Source organism: Ochotona princeps, chromosome 22 (assembly GCF_030435755.1).
Source record: "Ochotona princeps isolate mOchPri1 chromosome 22, mOchPri1.hap1, whole genome shotgun sequence".
Taxonomy (NCBI): domain Eukaryota; kingdom Metazoa; phylum Chordata; class Mammalia; order Lagomorpha; family Ochotonidae; genus Ochotona; species Ochotona princeps.
Genome location: NC_080853.1, coordinates 31,934,533 through 31,959,455, shown reverse-complemented (window position 1 = coordinate 31,959,455; position 24,923 = coordinate 31,934,533). Strand labels below are relative to the sequence as shown.

General features: G+C 40.9%; 1 protein-coding gene across 1 annotated transcript in view; it reads right to left on the bottom strand.

Annotated features, from left to right (window-relative positions):
* The window catches only part of PAK5 (p21 (RAC1) activated kinase 5), a 240,972-nt gene that overhangs the window by 65,504 nt on the left and 150,545 nt on the right, over positions 1 to 24,923 (bottom strand). Inside the window, exon 3 of the mRNA XM_058679546.1 lies at positions 23,935 to 24,149. Within this exon, the coding sequence (XP_058535529.1) occupies positions 23,935 to 24,138 (204 nt within the window). The 5' untranslated portion in view covers positions 24,139 to 24,149. The remainder of the gene's footprint in view (positions 1 to 23,934; positions 24,150 to 24,923) is intronic.

The following is a 24,923-nucleotide window of genomic DNA, read 5'->3' as shown; positions in this document are numbered from 1 at the left end:
GGGAGGGAGAGAAAGAGAAGGAAGAGGGAGGAGGAGGTGGAGGAGGAAGTTCAAGTATGGAAGGCAAAGCATTGTTGTGCTTCTCCTTGGCAAACTTCAATGTCATCCTAGGACTTGGCAAGATACACCTGGAGAAGGGCTCCACTCTTCGCTCGTTTCTCCTCCAAGGAACGCTGCTGAAAAGTTTCAACTACATGTCTCCTTCCTACATCTCCCAAAACTTTCACCTCACATGCTTATCTGAGCCTCTTTAACTCCAAATCTCTAACACATGCCTGGATTTGCAGCCTTTCCTGGCTATCGTGCCCGCGGTGTCTGTTAGGTTCAGCTCCCCTTTGCGTAAGCACTCAGGTCAAGTCTTAAACCTTCCTGACCACATAGAGTTCCTGCCTTCTAAGGCAGCCTTCCAAAGCCGAGCAACACTCATGGCGTCCATGCCCTCCCTACCGACTGAGCAGCACTGAGCTCTGCCCTTATTTTCTCTAGTGTTTCCTACTTTCCCTTTAGAAGATTTTAAACCATACTGAATTCTCCTACAAAGGGGCAGCTATTCATTCAGTACTTGAAGAAAGCTACTAAGTTTTCCCCTGCCTGGAACCTTTTTTTTTCTTTTTCTTTTCTTTCTTTTCTTAAAAAATAAACTAAACATTTATTTCTTTCTATTGGAAATTCAGCTACGCAGAGAGGAGGAGAGAGAGGAAGATCTTCTGTGCAATGATTCACTCCCCAAGTGGCCATCATGGCTGGAGCTAAATTGATCTAAAGCCAGGAGCAAGGAGTTTCTTCCAGGTCTGCCGTGTGGGTGCAGGGTCCCAAGGCTTTGGGCCGTCCTGGACGGCTTTCCCACAGCACAAGTAGGGAACTGGATGGAAAGTGGGGCCGCAGGGATTAGAACCGGCACCCACATGGGATCCCGGTATGTGGAAGGCAAGGATTTTAACTGCTAGGCTATCACACTGAGCCCTCTTCTTTTTCTTTAAGATGTATTTATTCTTATTAGAAAGGCAGATTTACAGAGAGAAGGACAGAGAGTTCCGTCTGCTGGCTCACTCCCAAAGTGGCCAAATGATCAAAGTTGAGCCAATCCAAAGTCAAGAGTCAGGAGCTTATTTGGCCATTTGGGTGTAGGGGCCCAGTGACTTCCTAGGCCATAACCAGGGAGCTGGATGGGAAGTAGAGCAGTCTGGACATGAACCAGCGCCCATGTGGGATCCTGGCACTTGCAGGTGGAGTATTAGCCAGTTGAGCCGTCATGCCTCCTTCCCTCCTCCTGCCCCCTGAAATCTGACAGACCACCAAGGTGTACAACTAGTCAGATGGCATGAAGTCTAGATTCTCTACATCCAGGCAGTTTTTTCAGGTGCACTTGTTAAACTTTATTCAGGCATTTTGTTGTGACAACAAGGTGGGTACCGAAGATGAAAGCATAAATAGGAAAAACGGTTCTGTCCTTCCACTGGGTCATCAACCTTCTCACAACCCTTTCACCTGCCCGTTCAGAACACTTTAATTATAACTCTAAGCCACATCTTTAATTATTTACTCTCTGGAATGAATGGGCCTCTAAGGAAGAACTTGTGTTTCCCTATTCACAGCTGTTAACTCAGCACACAGCACTGGGCCTGGCAGATGTCAAAACAAGGAAATCTGAAACAACAAAATGAGAATTTGAAGTCAGATCTCTTTAGAAAGACTAAAAAAAATTTGCAGAACAATTCTAAGACCACTAGCATTGAATATTGTTCTCTTCTTTTCCCCATGTTCAGTTTCAACAAGCCTGTTTCTTTTCACCAAATGACTTTCTGGATTTGTGCATAGCTGATCATTAGCAAGGCTGGGGAACTTAGGATTTGTCAACAAAGGAAGGGGCGCTGGCTTTTTCCACACAGGATAGAATGCAGCTTCTAGCTGTGCACACGTGGAGAACCAGGGTGGCCCACAGCAAGTTGTGGACCAACAAGGAGTGCCTTGGCACTATTATGTTATTGGCCCTCAGGGAGCTGGTAAATGATTGAAAACACATGCTTTCTCTGGTCTTCAGGCTGGAAGAGCATAAGATACAGTGGAGAAAGAAAAGGGCTTCCTCCAAGAATGGGTGCGTTGTGCCAAGAGTGCTCAGGGGTAGCTCCTGAACCCACTTTAGCTAGCTCTAATCATGAACAAAAAAATAGGCACAATTAGACATCAGTGAACTGAGAAGATTTTACGTGTGTGTGTGTGTGCTTTGTTTTGTGAATATCCTAGATAAATAAACCTACCACACACACACATATAATATATACCATTGGAAGTATGGTGCACCGGTGACTGCCATTTCATGATGTGGTGCTTGACTGTACATATTTCATTTTAATTAAAGAGATCCAGCAGCCGAAAAAAGAACAATGGCTCAGAGGAAATTAAACTTATACCTAGTAACCGGGAGAGATTGCTGAAAACTTACATGTAAAAGTCAACAACAACAAAAAGTCTCCTGTGGTGTGTGAAAGCTGGGCTAGGGGCAGACCAGGTTGTGCCGGGGACACAACACTTCTTGGCCTGCATGTGAACTGGGCTGGGGGAGAGCTAGGCTGGGCTAATCGACTGTATCTACTGGAACAAGCATAAACCAGAGTAAGCGCAGGCTGGTTGGACTTTGCTGCAGCATCAGCTGGCAAGGGGCAAGTCCTATAGAGCTAGACTGCAGAACCACCTGGGGGCGCAAGATCAGGGGCAAGGAGTGGGTTCAGTAATGGAAACTGTGGGCACCTTTTTAATGGGTTGTAACTCAGACTGGCAAGCATGAGAACCAGGACTGGGGCAGGCATGGCTAGACAGGTGGTGGCACCTGCTGGCATGAGTGTGGGCTAGAGGGTGGAGTTGGTTGGGTTGAGTTAGGTTTAAATGCCCAATGATGTATATGAGTGCTGAATGAGATGTGGGATAGATTGGACCAGTCCACTGCATGTGCTGGCAGGCATTGAAACCATGATGGGGGCTGGCCTAGTGGGGGTCATTGGGGTCACTCTGACTGGGCAGCAGCTCCTGCTGGTGTATGTGAGGGTTGAGTGTGTGCGTAGTGGGCAGGGTTGGGCTGTGCCACAGTACCTACTGGTTTGCATAAAAGACAGGGCTGGAGATAGATCTGACCTAACAATTGCAACTACCAGTGTGTATGTAGGCGTGATTTGGGTGACAGAATAAGCCAGACACTATGCAGGCAGGCGCACACAAGAATAAGGTCTGAGATCAACTCAGAAAAGATTTCTTTCAGGGTCCCTCTCCCACCCAAGTAAACTACATGACTCAGAATTCCAACCATGAGGACAGTAGCAGGACCTGTGGTCTGACACCAGAGTGTATGTGTCAGAACTGAGCCTCCTCAGGGGCCTAGAAGGTACATTGGACAGCATACCCAGATGCATATGGTGGATATGACAGACTACTGGGATCTGCAGAGGATATCTGGTACCAATGTAGAGGAAAGCCAGCAGAACAGATTTATCAATACCCACGCCAAGAACTGACAACAAATTCCTGGGCAAATGGTGATTCTAAGGTGGACTGTGTCAACCAATGGACCTTGGAGGTATTTCCTCATCCTTTGATCTGTGACATTGACAGACATTTCATAACTATCCAAATCACTTGAGCAGAACCCTCAGAACATGCGCCACCTTGGGATGACATTGGATGGTTGTTCCCATTCTTGGGGTCCTGAGGTGGTTTGGAAGCTGGGGATGGCTTTTTCTCTTGTCCCACCCTTTCCCCCAGATATACAGGAAGAAGAGAAAGAAAATGTGGAAATAATGGTCTCACCTCCTTTCTCCTGACCCTGGACCCTTTCCACCCTAATCAATCATGTAAACATCATAAGCAATAAAATTTTTTAAAAAGTCAACAATAGCATCTCCCGATGATTCAAGCTTGGTGCAAACGAGTGTCTTGATCCAGACAATTCAGTACACGGGTTGAATGATCACTGCTGGGTCTATCTAGATGAAAAATCTGAAAAAATCGTAAAACAAAGAGATGAAAATCCTATTGGGAGGAGAGATGTGGAGGAAGGACTTATTATGCCAAACAAAGGGTGCCTAAAGGATGGAAAGGAACAGGTGGAAGCCTTCATGTACCAAAGAATACAAAACAGATCTGAGCATGCAACTTCCAAAGTTTCACTCTTAGGCAAAGGGTTGATAGAATAAAACGAGGAGGACACACTTAGGCACAAACTCTTTATCTCTAACAATAAAGGAAAATATATTTACAAGAAATCAAGAAGAATGAAAGTACCAGTGGGCTTATTATGCAAAAAACTTGCAACTTAAAGAAGCAGTGCTCTATAGTGAACGCTGCTGATGGTAGACCAGATCCCCTTACTAGGGGCTGGTGGTAACCAGTTGACAGCCATTTATTCCTCTTGAAAAGTGCCCATGGTTTTCTAAGCTTCTAGCTTACCCAGCAAACCCTGAGAAGTTTTACTCTTCTTGCAGATGCCCTCAGCCAATGTCTGTTAGATAAGGGAGAATGAAAGATTAACTGTTTGACGCCATTCAGACGCCAGAGCTCCCTGGGGGACCAGCTTGAGCCTACACTCTAAAGTGTACCATAACATTGGTCATCCTTCTGCCCTCTTCTGCTTCCCCCATTGTGTGCCAGGTGTCTCTTCCTAAATAATCCTAATGCATAAGAATCTCTAACTCAGAGCTAGGAAGTTGATATGAAGCTAAGACAGATAATTTACTTATCAGGAAAACCAAACACAAATGTATATATGACTACTTATTAGACTTAAGGAAAATGTCCTTATGTACATTCTCAAGATAAGCAAGCCAGGGCTGTATCCAAGTAACAAATGATCAAGACCTGTCCTGTTTCATGCTGTAGTCATCGGTCATATGTGACTACTGAATTTTAAGTGTAAGCTAATTGTAGCAAAACAAAGTTAAAAATTCAGCTCCTCAATCATTCACATCATTTGTAGAATTCCAGGACATATGGGGAACATTACGTCATCCCAGTAAGTTTTATCACATGATGAGGATCTGGTACATAGGCCTGGAGGTAAACAAGAGAAGGTGGGGAAAGAGGTGTTGAACAACACAGCTGGTGTATAATTTGTAGAAATAATTCTGAGTGGACAGATAAGTTTATCTATGAATCTTTATAATTAAATGACTCTTGAAGCACAATCTAGTACTTTAGTACTATAAGCATAAAATTATTTCATCAGAACTTGAGAACTGGGAAATTAGAGTACTTCCAAGTCTCAATTACAGTTGAGAAAGGGATGAAAGAGATGGATCCAAGTTTTCAATTGTAGATATGAGGGACATTTAGCAATATCTGGGGGTGGATGGGTGTAGATACAGTAGATACTATTATGGAAATCAGTTGGGAGTTTGTTTACAAAACATAGTAAGGAAGAAACAATCTGATCCAAAGAGCAGAGCAGAGAGAAAGAAACCCACTGATAAAAGGAGAAACCTCCAGAGAACAAGGGAAGCAATGAACTGGAAGGCATACGATCATGTCAACAAAAAATAAAGAAAAGGTGAAAATAATAACATGCAGTCAGTAAAACATTAAGGAATATGGAATTAGTCAAAGCAAGAAGATGAGTCATGATGCTAAATATGAAAGTGTTGAATTTCAATAGATGACAGATTGAGCGAAGACAAAATGACAGAAAGCCCAGCTGCCCTATGCTATGTTTACATGAAAATGCTTACAGATAAATGCACATAGTTGCTATGTAACTTAAAACACCCAAAGAAATCAGGTTTTATATAAGTATTAAAAAGTTAATTACACTAAATAAACTCTTAGTAAGGCAGTAAGTATTCTTACAATAAAAAGGGAAGCTGACAAAAGATTTGAATGAGTGTTCCAACAGTTAGAAATCTATGAAGAGATGTTCATTAGCAATAAAATGAAGGAAATAAGAACCACAATGAGATCCTCCTGGAAAAAGGAACATTTGTGTTGGGAAAATTTATAATATCAAGGCAGGGTGAAAATGTTAGATGTGCAAGCTTGTGCTTTACTGGTAGGGTGCTGGAAGTTATCAGCATTAGGGCCCAGCATCTAGCAGTACTTACCAAGTGTGATGATTCATGTCTCTGTGACCCAGCAGTCCCACACAGTGCCTCACACAATATGTCATGTAGTCACGATAATTTTAACTCATGACTGTATCTAACGTTTAGCATTAGAGAATAAAATGCTACAGGAAAGCATACAGAAAGTCACAATATATCAGAATTTGGCAGAAGTGTTCCTTCTATACAAATAAACAGAACTGTACCTGGAAATTGGACTTTGGTCCGATCACACACAGCCTTCTGTCTCTGTTTACTATCAATATCTGTTGCTGACATACTCAATCTCTTCTGTCACCAAGCACTGACACTATGTCTTGTCCATGTTGAGTGGTCAAAAATACAGAATGAAAGGCCCGTTAAATGCTGAGCAAAGACACTGATGCGGAAACTAAACAGAAAACAATGGGACTTGGGCAGGTGGAAGTTGGTTATAGGCAGTGCTTTTTTTTTAAAGTGTAGCATGCAGGATTGAGTAAAACATTACAGAAATAAAGCAAGAGGTTTTCAGTCACATATCTGTTTTCTCAAAATTTAATGGCTCAATTGCTAAATCCTCACCTTGAAGCACTGGGATCCCATATAGGTGCTGGCTCATGACCTGGCTGCTTCACTCTCCATCTAGCTTCCTACCTACAGCCTGGGAAAGCAGTAGGCCTTGGGACCCTGCACCTGTGTGGGAGACCTGGAAGCAGATCTTGGCTCTTGGCTTTGGATCGGCTCAGTTCAGCTCTTGCAGCCATTTGGGGAGTTAACCAATGGATAGGAGATCTTTTTCTCTGTCTCTCCTCCTCTCCATAACCCTGATTTGCCTTTTCAATATAAATAAATAAATAAATAAATCTTTAAAAAGAAATTAAGGCTAATGTTTATTCCTTACATCTTTGCCTTAGATGTTATTAATGTTGTTAAACTCTAACAACTATCAGCAACCTTTCATACAGCTTTGTGTAGGGAAACATCTTGTGAACTGAGAGGTATTGGGTTCCAGCTCTGCCTTGTGATGTCTGTGTGCCCTTTGGCAAGTTCCTGCATTCTCTGAGCTTCAAATAAGCAACCTGTAAAACAGGGATAGCAACACCCATCCCCAAATGGAAAGACTCAAATGACTCAAAAGACTCAAAAGTTTGTGGGTTACCAAACTTTTTTAATTGCTCATAAAATAAATACATCCTTTTGCATGTGTGGGAAGCATAACACTGTAATGTCACAGTGTAGGGAGACGCAATCCTTAATAGGTGATGAATTCATCTTCGCCCATTAGGGCTCAACCTTTACACATGGCTTAATGCTGTAACTGGAGAAGTAGATGAACTATGGCAAGAGTGGGTTCCTTATATACAAACGAGGTCCCCTTCTCTTATCCCATCCTTCCTTCCATCTCCATGGCACACATGTACTTCCATCCTAGCACCAGGAAGTCTTTTACCAGGTGTGGGCCCCTTGATTTTGCACTCTCAGCCTTTGGATGTCTAAGAAATAAGTCTGTGTTTACAAATTATCCAGTCTCTGCTTTTTAAATAGCTGCATCAAACGTACTAAGACCTACATCTATAGGCATCCTCTCATGACATTTGAAAAATGTATTACTGTTAGTGTCATTGCTGCCACCATCACTACATCCATCAACTACTTCCACTATCATCATCTCTGGAGCCTCTGTCACTCCTGTACTCACCACCTCCTTGACCATCTACTGCCACAACAGCTGTTCTATATTTGCAGAAAACATCTTTTTTTTAAGGTTATTTCTTCATTTGATCCACCTCACAATCTTATACATAATGAGAAAAACCAGGAAGGATCTGTCCTTAATTGAAAAGTTAATGAAAACTAGCTGTTGCCCACAGCACTACGTCAAGGAGACATACAATGCTGGGCAGCATATGAATATCTTCCCTTGTTGAACTGTGCTCACCCCAAATCCATCTTTTTTTGTGAAAAATTATAAAAAGTCATACTATTTTCAATCTCACATTTATTTTCTTATTTTTCCTATGTTCTTCCAGTTTTTCTCTGTTGCCAATTTACAAAGTTCTTTCCATTCCTTGGCATTATATTTGTTAAGTTAAAAATCTGAAGCATAGCTGATAGATTAAAAAAATGGTTTACTGTTTTGGGTTCATTATCCTGACAGCTAAATCACTGTTAAAATCATGAAGATCGTAGGATTTGGAAGCTAGAAAGCCACGGCACACCAGGCTGCAGGTGCCACCAGCTAATTGGGCTAATTTGGCTCTGAAACTTCAAGGTGAGACTATAAATAGGTCAAATGACTATGAGGAGTAATTGTGCATTCAAAGATTTTACTGTGGTGCAGTGAGCTAAGCTCCCCTTGAGAGAATCATCCACATCCCAAACTCGAATGCTGGCTTGAGTCCTAATGTTTTTACTTTCATTCCAGCTTCCTGATAATGCAGTCTTAAAAGCAGGAGACATTGACTCAACTGATGGGCCCCCTGCCACTAGCATAGCAGACCTTGATGGAGTTTTGGCTCTTCGTTTTGGTCTAGCCAGCCCTGGCTTTTGTGGGCATTTGAGGAATAAACCAGTAGCTGGAGATTCATGGAGATTCATTCATTCTCTTTCATGTCAATGCAAAGCACAAGACTGTAGAAAACTCACACAGTTGAGGCAAGTCATTGTAAGATTTTGAAGAATGTGACAATATTTAACATGTCAGATGCCTTGCAATTTATTACCTCAAGGTAGCTAGACTTTACAGATTAGATGTGATTACATGCTTCTTGATGACATTACCAAATGCAAAGCTGTATGCTTGGCAACTGTCATGACCCATCATCCCCTAAAAGCCAGTTTTTGTTTGAAAATCCATGTAGACTAGATGGTGTGTAGTATCCAGCCAGCTTCCAAAGTTGAACATGTTTAGTGTCCAACAACTATTTGCATTTCATTAATGCTTTAAAAATGCAATGTATTCTAAAATTTCAAGCTATGCATATTTGAGTTATCACATTACATTGTTTGGGGCAAACTATTTAATAAATTGATCATTTTTTTTCACCCAGTAGGTGCTATGACAGTTACTGACATAGCTACAAATACCTTGATCTGCTGCACTAGATAAAATATGTAAAATCAAAGTTTCATAAACTTCTTCATCAATCTTTCTCTTGTGTATGTGTGTATGTGTACATGTATGTTAAAAGGACAAAAGGAAATGCAACAAAACTCAACAGTGGGAAGTAGAAGAGTTACAGGGCTTTTCTCCATGATTTTCCATACTTGCCAAACTCTTCAGACAGTGAAAGAAAGTCAAAGACTATTAAGAATGACTCCCCAGCACCACAAAGGAGAATGTTTGTTTCTATGACCATGAACATGTCCTGAATGTATCACAGGGCTTCATTTCTGAGAAGGGTTTATCTCCTGCAGCTTCTCCAGCCTTCTGTTCCCGTACAAGTTAGGAGACAGTTTTTAAACCATGCCAATTTTAATGGGACCTCTTTCCACATTCATTTCTCCTGGGTGAAGCTTTCAACTAAGCCTGTTTCCCACCACTATGGTCTTTAGGTAGTGAGTTAGGGTTTCCAGGTGATGGATTTTCATAGCCTAACAGCTGCCATGTCCAGCAAGACACTCTGACTGATGAGGCAGGGCCTTCTAGGGTCAAGGTGCAGGTGCAAGGAGTCAGGTCTCGCCCATTCCACAGTGGAGTGAGGACCCACCTACCATCACCCTGCAGTCTGGAGGTGTAAAATGTCACTGGAAATTCACCCTCAGAAGTACCTCTGAGTGAAACAGACTTGGGAGTTTTGCTGTTTAAATTGATAAGCTCCCGAGTACTGTAATTTTGTGTAAATTAAAGAGTTAACTACTACAGGTGTTTGAAAATGGTATTCTTGAAGGGACTGAGACACACTCACATAGTCTGTTTCACTGTCTGCAATAGAGAATAAATTCAACATGTTCTTGAGAATTTACATTATTACACTTTGTGAGATAAGTAGGTTTGTTTCATTTAAAAATATTACATCTTAATTTATTTGAAAGGAGAGGGAGAAAGGAAAAGAGCGTGTGTGTGAGAGACAGACAGACACACTCTTTCACTCATTGTTTCACCGCCCAAATGGCCACACAGCCACAAAGGGGCCAGGCTTAAGCCAGGAGCCAGAAACTCCATCTGGGTCTCCCACGTGTGTGGCAGAGTCTCAAACACTTGGGCCATTTTCTGCTGCTTTTCCCAGGCTATTAGTGGGATGCTGGATCAGAAATGGAGTATCTAGGACACAAACTGGCACCCAAATGGTATGCTGGCATTGCATTCAGGACTTTAATCAGCTATGCCACAATGGTGGCTCTGTTTGATTTTTACATTTATTTCACTGCATGCTTTTTATGCAGTAGATTGTTCAACATGTTCACTTCTCACATCAGCCCTGAGAGGCAGCACTAGCACAGCTATTGTTAGTGGATGAAAAAGCTGAAGCCCAGAGAGGCTGACTAATGTGGGTAAGATCATGCAGCTAAACCAGGTACAACCCAGATGTAGAAATCACCTTGGACAGTCCACAGGACTCCTGCGAAATTATTTTCTTACAGCATCCTTTCATTAGACATGAAAGATTACACTCTTTAAAATCCAAAATTATACTTCATTTTATAAAAGGGATGGTCATTCCATTCTTAAAGCTTTCCTGACAAAATGTTTATACTTTTTATTATAACATTGATTAAATTTTCATTTGTCTTTATAATTCTATCTCTATTGTTAAATATGACCAAATATTGCTCTTCTCTAGAAGGCCATTGCCTAGGAAATAACAGGTGCATAAAAAATACTTAGTAGAAAAATAAAAGCAGCTACTACACAGACAGCAGTTTCTATTAGTGCTGTAACTCTGTCTCCTCTGCTCCCTTCTCCTTTAAAGGTATGCTGCAGGCTTCCCGACGTTCCCCACTTGAAGGCATTCTTTTGCTGCTGGGGACTTGTGGCTAACTGTGGAGTTGCCAGTGGTTTAACTCCTGGCCACTTGAGAGGGTAGAGTGAATGGATGGGCAATCCACTCCCTTCTTCCCAGCTGATGATTTTGAGCTGTGTTCTGTAAGGTCGCAGACCCTCTCAAGTAGCGCTGAGCTTGGCTGCCCATGCTTAATGATGAACAGGTCCTTTCTTGGTTTCTCCTCCTATCTTGTATCCATATCGCATTCCATCTGGCTAGCAAGGAAACAAACCCTGCCAGCAACCTACAAAAGCTTGGAAGTAGACTCTTGAATAATCTGGACTTTGCATGGGAATGCAGGGCGGATGCAGCCTACCTGACACCTGTATGTCAGCCCTTCAAGGGGAGCAGTGGACTCAGCTGAGTTGTATCTGATATGAAATCATCAAAATTGTGAGGCTGTTAATATATATGTATGCTTCTAGCTGACAAGTTTATGGTGACTGTTACACAGTAATAGAGAATCAATGTAGAGGCTGGCATTGTGGCATAACAAATAAAGCCACCACCTGCAAGGTTGGTATCTCATATGGGAGCTGGCTTGTGGCCTTGGCTGCTCCATGTCTATTCCAGCTCCCTGTTAATACATCTGGGAAAAATTTCAGAAGATAGTGCAAGGTAGGAGACTTGGAAAAGCCTCTTGTCTCCTGGCTATGGCCTGGCCCAGTCCTAGTAGTTTGCAGACATCCGGGGAGTGAATGTGCTTATGGAATCTTTCTAACACTTTCTAATAAACAAACCTTTTTCTTAAACCAAAAACCTAATGTAGATCATGGTAGCTGGAAATACGGTACTGCTATAATAAAAAGGTGAAGCTGTTATCAGGGTTGTTTATTCCTCCCTTGTTGCTTTGCCAGTTCTATTCAGTTGTGATCCACCCTTATGTTTATAATTAACCTGAACATTCTTTAACGTTCTTATTCCTAAGTACAGTCCCACGGAGAGTAAAGCTGCAACGTATGGATTTGGGGAGGGATGCAATTCAGTGCCTAGTAATTAAGAAGGCTGTCTTGTGGCCAGACAGGGAATGAAGGCTGGAAGAACTTCCAGAAACACAGTAGACAATGCCCATGTTTCCAGGAACAGTCTTGGAACAATGCTGGACTTTGAGACTGTGCAGAGTGAGGACTGATAGCAGGTGAGGAACCCACGACTGCAAACTCGAAGAAGGGGGATATCTGTTACATAAATCGTGGGGAGATTGTTTCCCGCTGTCACATGGCAAGCACAACCTGTAAGTGATGAACTTGATTGTATGGCTAGAGAATCTTCCAAGAAAAGTGTTAAAGGAAGCACCTGTTTGTTTTTTTTTCTTTCTGTGAGAAGAGGCACAAACTGAAGAACAATTCTTACAGAAAGAACTCAGTCTGTAGTCAAATAAAATTCCGATGCCACTTAGATGATTTAGATGCTAAAATAAGGAGATTCATTCTCAGGAAAGCCTGGCCTAGGGAAAAGTATTAGTGTGTGTGATGCAACAACCGTGTTAAAACACAGAAAAAAAAGTGGATCAGAGGAGACAGTTACACTCAGAGATTCATTGAATGTAATTTTGAGTGTGCCACACAGATCTTTCAGTTAAACCAGAGAATGTTCCAGCAAGCGTCTCACCAGGAGACAAGGAATTTACCGTGCAGATATCTGTACATACGGCTTTTGTTTAATTGAGTGAACCCCAGAGAAATGCAGCAGATTACAAAGCTCTTAAGAAGCTGTGTTGGTAGAAACATAGCCAGCTTGTCTAGAATGACACAACAAGATGAAATGAAGGAGATGTGCTAGTCAGATTTCTGCTGTTCTTAAAAAAAAAAAAAAGATTTATTTATTTTTTATTGCAAAGTCAGATATACAGAGAGGAGGAGACACAGAAAGATCTTCTGTCTGCTAATTCACTCCCCAAGCAGCCTCAACGGCCAAAACTGAGCTGATCCAAAACCAGGAGCCTGGAGCCTCTTCTGGGTCTCCCACATGGACGCAGAGTCCCAAGGTTTTGGGCTGTTCTCTACTGCTTTCCCAGGTCACAAGCAGGGAGCTGGATGGGAAGTGGGGCTGCCTGGATACGAACTGGCACCCATATGGGATCCCAGCGCGTTCAAAGCAAAAACTTCAGTTGTTAGGCCACGCCGCTGGGCCCAGATTTCTGCTGTTCTAATGAATACCTGAAATTGTTGAAATGTATCCCTGAAATGTGATAGTTTCTGAAAAGAGGTTTCCTTTGGCTCCTGGCTCTGGAGTTTCACAGTCCAAAATAGGTGATCCCATGGACTTGGCTGCCATTTTGGGATAGTTCCTAGCTGGCACAGGGCATCACATGGCAGCAGAAGCTACCCTTCCTTCCTTATAAAGTCATCAGGATTTTATCAAGGAGACTCTATCCCAATGACCTAAACTAATCCTATTAACTTCTGTAATATCCAACCTCTAAACGCTATAACAGGATTAGGTTTTCATGCTTGGTACCATTCACTCATGAATTATTAACATATGAATTTGGGAGCCAAATCATAGTGGAGCCATAGTAGGGGCTTTCAGATCCTCAAAATCCTACTGGACCTAGAAAACTTGTTGATAACTCTTAGGCTGCAAGTTTGTGTTATTTTTCAAGAATAAGGAGGGCAGAACAAAGAACCCAGTGGGTGATGTCCAAAAGGAGGATTTTTGTGTTCTCAAGAAGTTCTCAACATTTGCCAGGTTGAATTTCAGGACAGACTTGGCCAATGATTTCCTTTTGTCTTCCAACCCCCTGCTTCCCCTCAACCTCTACATTAAACCAGGATTTTTACACTTACTGTATTACTTACTTGCATATTATAAACTGGGAAGGCTGCAGGAAGATAACCTGTCATAGCATTCAGGGGTCCACACATCCAGAATTGTGCCTTGGTAGTTGTTTATCACAGATGATAACCTAGGCCCTTCTACCTCTTAATCCTGCTTTGCATGTTGGGAATTGATCTTTTGAAATGATCTGTAATGGGATGACAGTCATGGGACATCTGGCCTTGGATGGACGCATTATGCACGTGGGCTGTATCCTGAGGATTAGAGTAAGCAGCTCTTGGCGTGAGTCTTCAATGATTCGTACCTCCTCATCTTCATATCTTTGAGTAATCTTCTCTGTGGATGTGAGCAGGACCTCTGGCTTGCTTCTAATCAATTACAGAAGTGGCAAAGGGACCCAGCTTTTACTTCCACAGTGGCAAATGGCAAAGGTGGTGGCATACCACCCCTATGCTTAACTTACATTGTATGGAAAGGGTGATGAGATACCACTTGCTTGATTGTGTGCATAGAATGTATGTATGTGTGTACATATGAAAGTATGTATGCTTAGGATATACATGTGTACTTCAAGCAGACTCTCTTTCATTCTCCTACTGGCTTTGAAGAAGCAAACTTCGACAACTTCTACAGTTGCAAAGAAAACGATCCCACTGACATTCTAAATAAGCCTGAAAGCAGATTCTTCAGTTGGGTCTCCAGAGAGAACAGAGCGAGGTTCACTCCAACTGCAGCTTGTAGCTCTTCACGTGGAGAAATCAGTTTAACTATGCTTTCTATGTGGACCTTACAGAAACTGAGACAGCAGACATTTTTAAGCCATTGAATTTGTAAGCATTTTTTCTTTAAACATTTTTCTTTATAAGTCACAGTAGTAAGCATCCTTCTATTGAATAGTGAAATGCTGCTTGGGAATGCCTGGAATAATATTTATCATTGGTATAGAAACAATAGGGTGCTTTGACTTAAAATCTACATGAAGAAACCTACAGTTGTCATCTTAGTGTCCCAGTTTCTATAAGATACCAGACAAGAGATAAAATTAAATCTTTCAAGTTGCAAGTTGCTTTTGCTTTAGAAGGATTATTTTCAGTTAGATCACCACTCCCAGGAGAGAAGAACTGGAGCAAATAAAATGTCCCACAGAGTATTATTCCCCTTTACAGGGAATTTTCCAGTTATCAAAGTATATTCATTCTCAATTGATGAGTTCAGCTGTCAGGAGTTCACTGTGGTCTATTCTATGGGAAATCAAAAGAGTTCTGAAGAGATGGCTGTGATTTGGACATTTGCTGTTGGACCTTAAACACATTTGCTTTAGGAAGCAGTGAGGCCATAATGGGAAGGAGGAGTATCTGGCATTGGAAGCTTATTTATTTGCTTGTTGGCACATTTGTTCATCAATGGTTTCTGTTTACATCGTCTGCCTAATTCACGTGTGAAGACTGTGTGGTTATATGCGTAACAGAAGACTTTAATACTTTACAAAGACTCTGAGTAATCCACACGTAAACAATGAAGTTTATGTGACAGCAAAACCAGGACATCACAGGCATGTATCTAGAATGATATCCTTGTCAGATTCTCAAGGGAGTGAGAGGTTATGCATTAATCTGGGCTTTCAGGATTGACTCAACTATTCCTTACCCACACAAATAATATCTGATGCTGAGTTTCTCTGCAGCCTTGGGAAAAATCACTGTACTTGGCTGAATCCCAGCTGTGTAAGTTAGCAGAAATGTCAGGACTACGTAAGAAAGTGGACTTTTTTCCTGTGACTTAGCACCAGTTATATATTTGATGCTTTTTCATGCTACAACATACCCTTATCGTCAGGAGGCAGTTGGTGTGTTTATCACAAAAGGGATTTACAGTCACAGAATTGGGGTCTTTTCAGTTGTTAGCTGTGGGATCCCCTGTGGGATCACCTTTAACCTTGCTAAGCCTTGTTTTCTTCTTTTAAAAGATGATATTGCTATCACTTACATAAAGAGGCCAATGTAAGAGCAAGGTGAGATAGGGCAACAGTCAGTGATCTGATAATTCCATCCATCCAACCACTCCTATGGCCAGGGCCACAGCATCCATAAGAGGCTGCAGCATGTAGGTTGTGTGGGGTGACTCTGCTCTGGGGACAACCAATCAATCCTTCTGGAATCAATAAACTATTCAGGGCATGTTCTTCTAATAATGTTGGCAAGAAGGCAAGGGGGAATTTTAGCTGTCCATTGCAACCCTTTGCTCATCGCACACCAAACTCAAACTCATGGGATAGGAGAGGACCCAGCTCTTCACAAAGCTGTGACAAGAGGGATGAAGAATCGAGCTCATCAATTCAGTCAACAGAGGGCATACACATGAACAATGACTGGTACACAGATCATGACTGAAAATAGACATTTCTGCTTTTGACATTTTTTTTGCCATTCTTTATCATTCCTGTGGTGCTTCTTTATGTAAGAGGAAAAATTCTTCTGCTCAAAAATACCACCACCCCACTCACCAGTCTATTATTACAGTATACATTTTTCTCCTTGGAGTTATGATTTTTTTCTTCCTGTGGTACTTCTACCTAAAAAAAAAAATACTTCAAGGGAGGACATGCAAAGCTACCCTTAACCCTTTAGGGAAGAAAAGCACTGAAGGAAGTAGGAAGGGCCATGGGGCAACTACAGGCAGCTTTGGTATCTAACACTTAAAAATTGGGTGAATTGGGCAGATGACATGATTCTCTACTTAGAAGAACCAAAAGACTCAGTCAAGAGGCTATTGTATTTCATAAGAGTTTTGGGCAGGGTAGCAGGATACAAAATTAATGAACACAAATCGATGGTGCTAGTATACACACATAACTCCATGGCTGACAAATAAATCCTAAATACAGTCCCCTTTAAAATAGTGGAGAGGAATTTTAAATATCTAGGAATTAATGTAACCAAATATGTGGAATATTTCTATGATGAAAACTATAAAGCATTTTAAAAAGAAATAGAAGAAAACATTAAAAGACAGAGAAACTTGCCATGTTTTCCTGGATCCACAGAATCATTAGAATGTCTATATTAAAAATGTAAAATACAAATCCAATGTGGTCCCAATCAAAATTCCACACTATTCTTCTAAGAAATAGAAAAGATGATACAAAAGATCATCTGGAAACACAAGAGACCATGAACAGCCAAAGCTATCCTGAAGAATAAAAATCAAGCTGGAGGAATCACAATTCCAGACTTCAAGACATACCACAGAGCAGTGGTCATCAAAGCAGTCTGGTACCAGTACAGAAACAGAGAAGATCAATGCAACAGAATAGAAACACCAGAATGGAGCCCACACATGTATAACCAACTAATCTTTGTCAAGAAAACTGAAAACAATTCAGGGAAAAATCTAGTCTCTTCAACAAATGCTGTTGGGAAGATTGGACAGCAGCCTGCAGAAGTAAGAAGCAAGATCCCCACCTGTCACCTTACACAAAAATCAGCTCTCAATGGATCAGAGACCTAAATCAGCAACCAGAAGCCACTAGACTATCAGAGGAAAACATAGGAAGCACTCTCCAAGATACAGGAATGGAGAAAGATCTCTTGAAAAAAGACACCAAAAGCACAGATAGTCAATGTCAAAACAAGCAGGTGGGATTACATCAAACTAAAAATTTTCTGTACAGCAAAGGAAACAATTAGCAAAGTGAAGAAGCAACCAATGGAATGGGGAAAAAGTCTTTGCACACTACACAACTGATAGAGGACTAATACTCAGGATTTACAAAGAGTTTCAGAAACCCAGTGACAGCAAAACACTACAACCATGTGAAGAAATGGGTGAAGGAAATGAAAAGACACTTTTCAAAAGAACAAATTCAAATGGCTAATAGACACAAGAAAAGATGCTTAGGCTCCCCAGCAGTCGGGGAGATCCAAATGAAAACCACACTGAGGTTCCACCTAACTCCAGCAAGTTTGGACTACATCCAGAACTTAACGATTTACACCTGCTGGCATGGATGTGGGGAGAAAGGTACACTCCTTCACTGCTGCTGGGAGTGTAGGCTAGAATAACTACTATAGAAATCAGTATAAAGAGTGCTTAGAGAACTGCAACTGTATCTGCTATATGACCCAGCTGTCCTGTTCCTAGGAATATATCCAAAGGAAATGACACTTGCATAAGAGAAAGTGATCTGTAATTCCATAATTTACAGCAGCACAATCTACAATAGCAAAACCATGGAAACAACCCAGATGCCCATCCAAAGAGGAGTGGATAAAGAAACTGTGGTACATCTACCTCATGAAATATGACTCAGCCATTAAACAGAATGAAATTCTACCATTTGTGACCAAATGGTCCCAACTAGAGACCATTATGCTTATTGAAATAAGTCAATCCCCAAAGGACAAATACCATATGTTCTCTCTGATACAAGGCAACCTTCATGCAAATTAATACTGGACTAGTCTGCTATACACACAGGCGGACCAGGATAGGGGGCGGGCCTGGTGAGGGTTATTGTGGATCTCCCCGACTAGGCCGCAGCCCCCACTGGCTGACGCAAGTGCCGAGTACGTGCTGGGCAGAACCAACCTAGTCTGCAGCACCCACTGGTTCCAGAGCAACTCCAGTCCGAAAACAAACCAGCCCAGGAATTGCACCTACAAACTGATGGTGGCGATGACCAGCTGGACTCAGAACCCTAGCCAAGAAAAGACAGAGGACAGAAGGGGTCAATCAACCATCTCAGATATATGTTGGCAGCGAAAACCGGGCGAATGAAGACTCTATGATGGACAGTGTCAACCAGTGAACTCTACAACGACCTCATCAAAATGGGAGTGGCGAGACTGGTAGTGACTCATATCTAGAGAAATATTAAAACCACTTGGGGTCGATCGCAGCTAAATAGTCTACCCAAGAAGCTGTACATTCTATCTGGACAATGAGCAGCCGGACTATGTGCTTAGCAACTGTTTGCAAGGGAAGAATCTTGATTGAATTTGAACTGTAAAGCTGCAACGGGGTGGGGGGGGGTCCACCGTGGGGGAGGGGCATGGGGAGGGGTGGGGGGGAACCCCAGAGCCTATGAAACTGTCACATAATGCAAAATAATTAATAATTAATAAAAAAGGATCAACTGCCTTTTCAATACTGTTTTTGCTCAACTTGTGATTTTGATATTTGTTTTTATTTTCATTTCTTCAAAATTTCTTTCCTTTTGTTAAATTCTTCACTGACTCATAGATCATACAGATCATTTCTCCAAGGTTTTTTAGATTCATTTTCATTTCTTCATCAGCACATTGGTGATTCAGTAGCATGTTATTTTACTGCATAGTGTTGTAATTTTTTTCTTTATTCCTGTTGTTGATTGTATCTTATGGCTTTTTATTTAAGGGGATATATAGTAACCATGTAATACAGACTATCCTATTCAGATGTGAAAATGAAATACAGCATGCATCTCTATTTCCAAATCAAAGATGGACTCCTAATGAAATTGTTAGAAATATCCTGACAATAAGAAGCTGTGCTTTCTGCCATTGTCTATATCTGCATTGTCAGGATACAACTAAATAGCAGAATGATAGACTTATGGCTGCTTATGAAGGACTATACTATTGCAATAATATGGGGGAACTCAGTTGTGGGGAGGGAATTTGAAAAAGGGGTAGGGGAAAACTTAAATATTTTTCATATTATATTTTATTGTGTTTTGTATCATGACATTTTTGTATCATAAAATTAAGAATAAAATAAGTAGAGAAAAATTGGGTGAATTAGAACAAAGCAACGAATCATGTTGAGTCAAGATTACACATGACTGGGTTAAAATCTTGCAATAGCAGGGCTGGCCTTCTGGTAGCCTTGGCCCAAAGCATCCCATATAAGCACTGGTGCAAATCCTGCCCATTCTGATTCTGATGCAGTTCACTAACAACCTGCCTTGTAATGACAACAGAAGATGCCCAAAACCTGGGCCCTTGTCAGCCATATTAGAGATCCAGGGAAGAGTCCCAGCTCCTGGCTTCTGCCTGGCCCAGCTCTGGCCATTGTAATGATTTGCGCAGTGAATCAGTGGATGGAAGATTCTCTTCCTCTACTCCCCCCAGCTCTCCCTGTTATTCTTCCAAACAAACAAATATTTTAAAAATTATGTATTGGCTAATTGTTAAAATTCCACAAAATAATGAATGAGTGGTGAGCAGTAGGAGTAGTCTTGTAAAACACTATTCAAAATTTAGTAACTATATTCTTGATTATCGAAAGCCCTGCTTCTAAGAACCTGTCATAAAACCTGAAATCCCTACAGATCTGCTGTCTGCTTTTTCCCTATACTAGTTTTTGCTCTGGGAGCAGAAGGGTAAAATAATGGAGTTAAGGCAGTCACCTCTGTGACCTGTGCATACTCTGTCACTGTGTGGGCTGTTCTCTATCACTTTCCTCCAGGAGTTGCTGTAGGAGGCTGAGGTTCACTGCATGGAAACTGGGAAAGGCATTCTGAATCCTGGAGGAGACATTCAGAAATTGACCCAACCACTGATCAATTGTAAGTAACTTCCTAAGATGCCCTATTACTGACAATTGCGTTAGAATATACACCTTATTCATTCTTACCTTGGTTTTAAGAGTGATAAATGATGCTAAACTCTTGGGAAGGAGCAATGGGGAGCCTTTGTTTATGAATTCTAACTTTAGCTGTGATTCTGGGAGCTACCTTTCAGTACAAATATCACAGAACACAGACATTCTCTATCCTTAGCTGCAGGAGCAGCAACATCCACTCATGATTACAGCATACCACAGGAGCTTCCAGGACGCCAGGGGAATATGTGTAATGAGCATTCTGCCCTATTCAAAATGGAAGAAGGGCTGTGCACCTACAATGAAAATTTCCCCAGAGAGATGCTTTTTTTTTTTTTCTGGAGTAACAACTAAAAGCCATTTAAACTTAAATTTGCTCCAACTTTGAAAAGGGATGTTAAGGTAGCTTAAGAAATTGCAAAGAACTGGAGGAAAAGGAATTGTTATTTATAACAGGTTTATATCAATGTTTGTTTAATTTTATTTTTTAGGTGAACTTGTTTATTTGAAAGGCAGAGTTAGATAGAATGAATATCTCATCCATTGGTCCACTCTCTAAATAGTCACAACAACCAGGGCTGGGTCAAGCTGAAGCCAGGACTTCATCTGATCTACCATGTGGGAGACGGGAGCATCTTTACTTGGAGTATCTTCTATTGCCTTTCAAGATGCATTAGCCTGGAGTTGGATCAGAAGCAAAGCATCTGGGACTCAAGCCACACCCCAAGGGGATGCTGGTGCTCTAGGCTGTGGCTTAACCCTGTTGTACAACACTGGTCCAGCGCTCATTTACTTTGAAAGGGAAAGAGAGGAGACAGATGTGACGACAGAAAAGATACATATCAATATTAATCCTGTTAATATACTGAAACTGATTTTCAGAATTTTTCAGATTTGTTGGAATCATAGCAACAAAGAGACATAATAAATCTGGCTTTGGCTTTCTCCTCTTTGGAAACAAGGCTATCCTGCTCTTGTTTTTATGGCAAGTTCAGGCAAGCAAGAGATGCTGGGGCCGGTGTGAGGTTTTATATCCTGTATCCCTGCAGCAAGATGGATGGCTAGAAATGCAATACTGAAGCTGGAAGCAGGGATCTCAGAAAATCAAAGGACTGAAGTACAAGTCTAGCCTATTGTATTCTCTGGTTCAGCCAGTGAGGAAAGACTAGAGATAAACCCATGACCTGTCCCCTCCACAAAGAGTCTGGGTTCTGATATTTCTGGTCAACTCAATGGACAGCACTGTGGTACTTTGGAAGCAGTGTGACCACATACGGGTTTTAACATGTAGGTAATACATGCACTGGGTTCTATTTTATAATTACATTTTCATTTCAATGAAGTTGAGTATCTTTATAATAAATACACCTCTTTTTGTGAGAAGCCTAAATTTTTCATAAATGTCTTTTGAGAATGATACCTTTCAAGGACTTGTTTTTATCTCTTCCTGCCCATTTAACTAAGAAACCGCTAACATCTTTAGCATTACGTACAATTATTAGCACAATCGGATGACACACTTTAAATTGGATATGATCTTTAAGTGAATTAACTGAGACCCGTATCCATCATGCATGCAAACAGCAAATACCCAAAAAGGACTTTCAAAAGCCACTCCTGGCCCCACTAATATCCAGTCCCTACATATCCACCTGACCACACCCCCTGCTCTGCCAGTATCCTGCTGTAGTCCTTCAGGTCATCTGTGTTGCTGTAAGACTCGCCAGATTTGTTCCTGACCCAAAGCCTTTTGCTAGTTCTTCCTTCTGTCTCAGAATACATCCTTCTGCCCTGGGTCCATTGCTACATTCAGGAAAGTTCCCTGACATTCACACGGACGGACACTTAGAAATGAAACTTCAGTGCACTGGAGATACAAACACTCGAGCCCACTGCATCAGAGTCCACTGCTGAATCAGAATGTCTAGGTAGTAGTCCAGGAACTGGATTTCACGACTTCCCCAGGAAGTTCTGATCAAAGTCCAAGTTATGAGAACCAGTGGATAAGAACAAACTACTCAATGACCTTTGAGCAACACATCTAATTTTGCAGCAGTTTTGATATTACTTATGATGTTCCAGTGCACAAATGACATTAGATATAAAGAAGAATTTCTCAAAGTTACTTGCTAATTTTCTTTTAGATGTCCCTTTGCCTCTCAAAGAAATAAAAATTTAAATAAGAAAATAATAAAAATAAAATTCAAATTCTTTCCAATATCAGTTTCATTGAGATATGCCCCCAAATTATTTTATTTGGTTATTAGAGAAGCATCAGATTCCTCTTACAACAGAGAAGCGTGCTCAATGATGGGATGTAGTGCCTAATTAGTACAGTTGGTTAATTGGTCAGTTTGTTATGCACCAATCAATACTCATGTCAAATGAGAGGCTCCTCCTATGCCTATTGATTTATCTTTTCAAGTATCCATCTCTTATGTCCTTAAAATTAGAGCTTCCTGAAAAGTCTGACCATTCTATCTGAAAATCAAACACACAGTATGACAGTTAGTAGACTAGGCTCATCTTTGGGTAGAATAGGCTTCTTCCTACAATGCTGGAACAGACGGGACAAGAGTATGAATGAATGATGTAATCAAATTCCAATTGAGTCATCTCAGATGATGTCTTACAAACATTTCTCACACATTATCAGCCAGGCTACTTTTTGCATACATTTAAAATGTGTGTAATTTTTCACAGAAATTACAGTAAGCAGAAGAATATGAACTTTATGCTTTTCCTGGATTACAAAACTCTGAAATAACCCATCACTTAACATAATGATACACTTCCAACAATGTTCAACTCCTTAGAGAGTTTTTGAGCTTTTGCCTCAGATTCTATAGCATTCTTGCTGCTCTCAAGTCCAGAAGGAACTCAACATGCTTGGATTTTTCTTTGTAGCAACTTGGCCTATCTGAAATGTCTTGTCTTCCTTAATGCAATAATTTTTGCAAATAATCATTATCAAAAGTCTATCAACCATTTTTTAAGACAAATTATATTTTGCTTTAGGATTCAAATATTTATTTTTGTTTCAGACACTTCTCTGTTAGGCTATAAAACCAAATTTGATTATGCACAAAAGATTCATGTATGTGTTTGTAAGTACATACATGTAGATCTGCATTTGCAAACACTTCTTGCTTTTGTTCATAACTGTTATTACTAAATTTTACAAAGAGATAAATAAAAAGTTATCTGCTAGATCAGAGGCTAACACTAATATTTAAAAGCACAAATGGATAATATTCTCTAAAAACTAGCAAATAATTAAAACAGAAATGCAAATTTCCTATTTTGTTTGTATATTTTACATGTCTGATACTTTAAAATGTCACACCTGAAATTGAGGTTCTTTTACATGGGCTGCAACCTATAGTAAATGAACACTGTAATCATTGAAGAATAGTGTGGATAATCTGAAATAATATAGCTTAGACGTCATAGAGCTAGCTCGTGAAGATGGAACCCTGCTCCAAATGAAAACATGCTACTTAAGCCAACCCAGAGTCTTTGCATACCTTCATAGGAGCCAGTTGTATGGGCGTAATGCAGGAAGGATCCACCATGGGCTTCGGTCTGTTGGCAGTGTCTGCTAACAGGCTGTGCCATTGCTGTGGAAGGCCAGTAAACTTCTGTTCTTGTGGATCAAACCCAGTATGTACCCTGTGCTCAAAGTTGGATGGGCCAGATATTTCAATCTTTTTCTTTTTCTTCCCAAACATGATGCCAAAACCTAGAAAATGCAAACAGAAAGCAGGCAGCTGTTTATTTTTGTCAGCAGTAGATCATAAGAAATTTACTACTAATTCCTTCACAGTTACATCCCTTAAGCCATTCCTATATACCAGCTGCCATGAAAGAAGGGTGGGTTTTTTATGGTGTGTAGATTAGATTTTTTTCACTTGAATTTTTTTTGTTCATTTGAGTTATGTAGCCTAGTTTCCAAGCAGGGAGCTGTGTCATTGGATTGACCATAGATCCTGAGTTGACCAACAGACTCTGGAAGAGAGCAAACCAGTTTGGGTTGGGGGTTTTGGAGGCATCGTGTAATTCTACTTTCTCCCTTGCACACCTGTCACCTGCTATGAAGATCTCTCAAGCAGACAACACTTAGCCTCTATTTGAAAAGAGAGAAGCTTGAAGCAGAATGCAAACCTGAACAATAAAATCCGAGACTAGTGAAGCCCAACCAGACCATTGATAAGACTTAGCAGACTCAAAAGTGAGAAAACAATGTTTGCAATTAAGCATTGAGATTTCTAAATGGCTTCTCATGCGGGATTGTGAAAACAAAACTTGATAAGTACATTGGGAGAACCATCTCAACGTGTGGAATGCACTCTGAAAACATATGTGAAAAAAAATAAAATGAACATGTACTTGACAAATGAATTAACAACAAACTTCACCATCTAAAATTACAATTAGGATTAAACAAACAGACACTGTGAAGTGTGTAGAAAGTCATGCGGGACAAAGTGAGTGCTGGAAGTGTTGACTGCCTTTT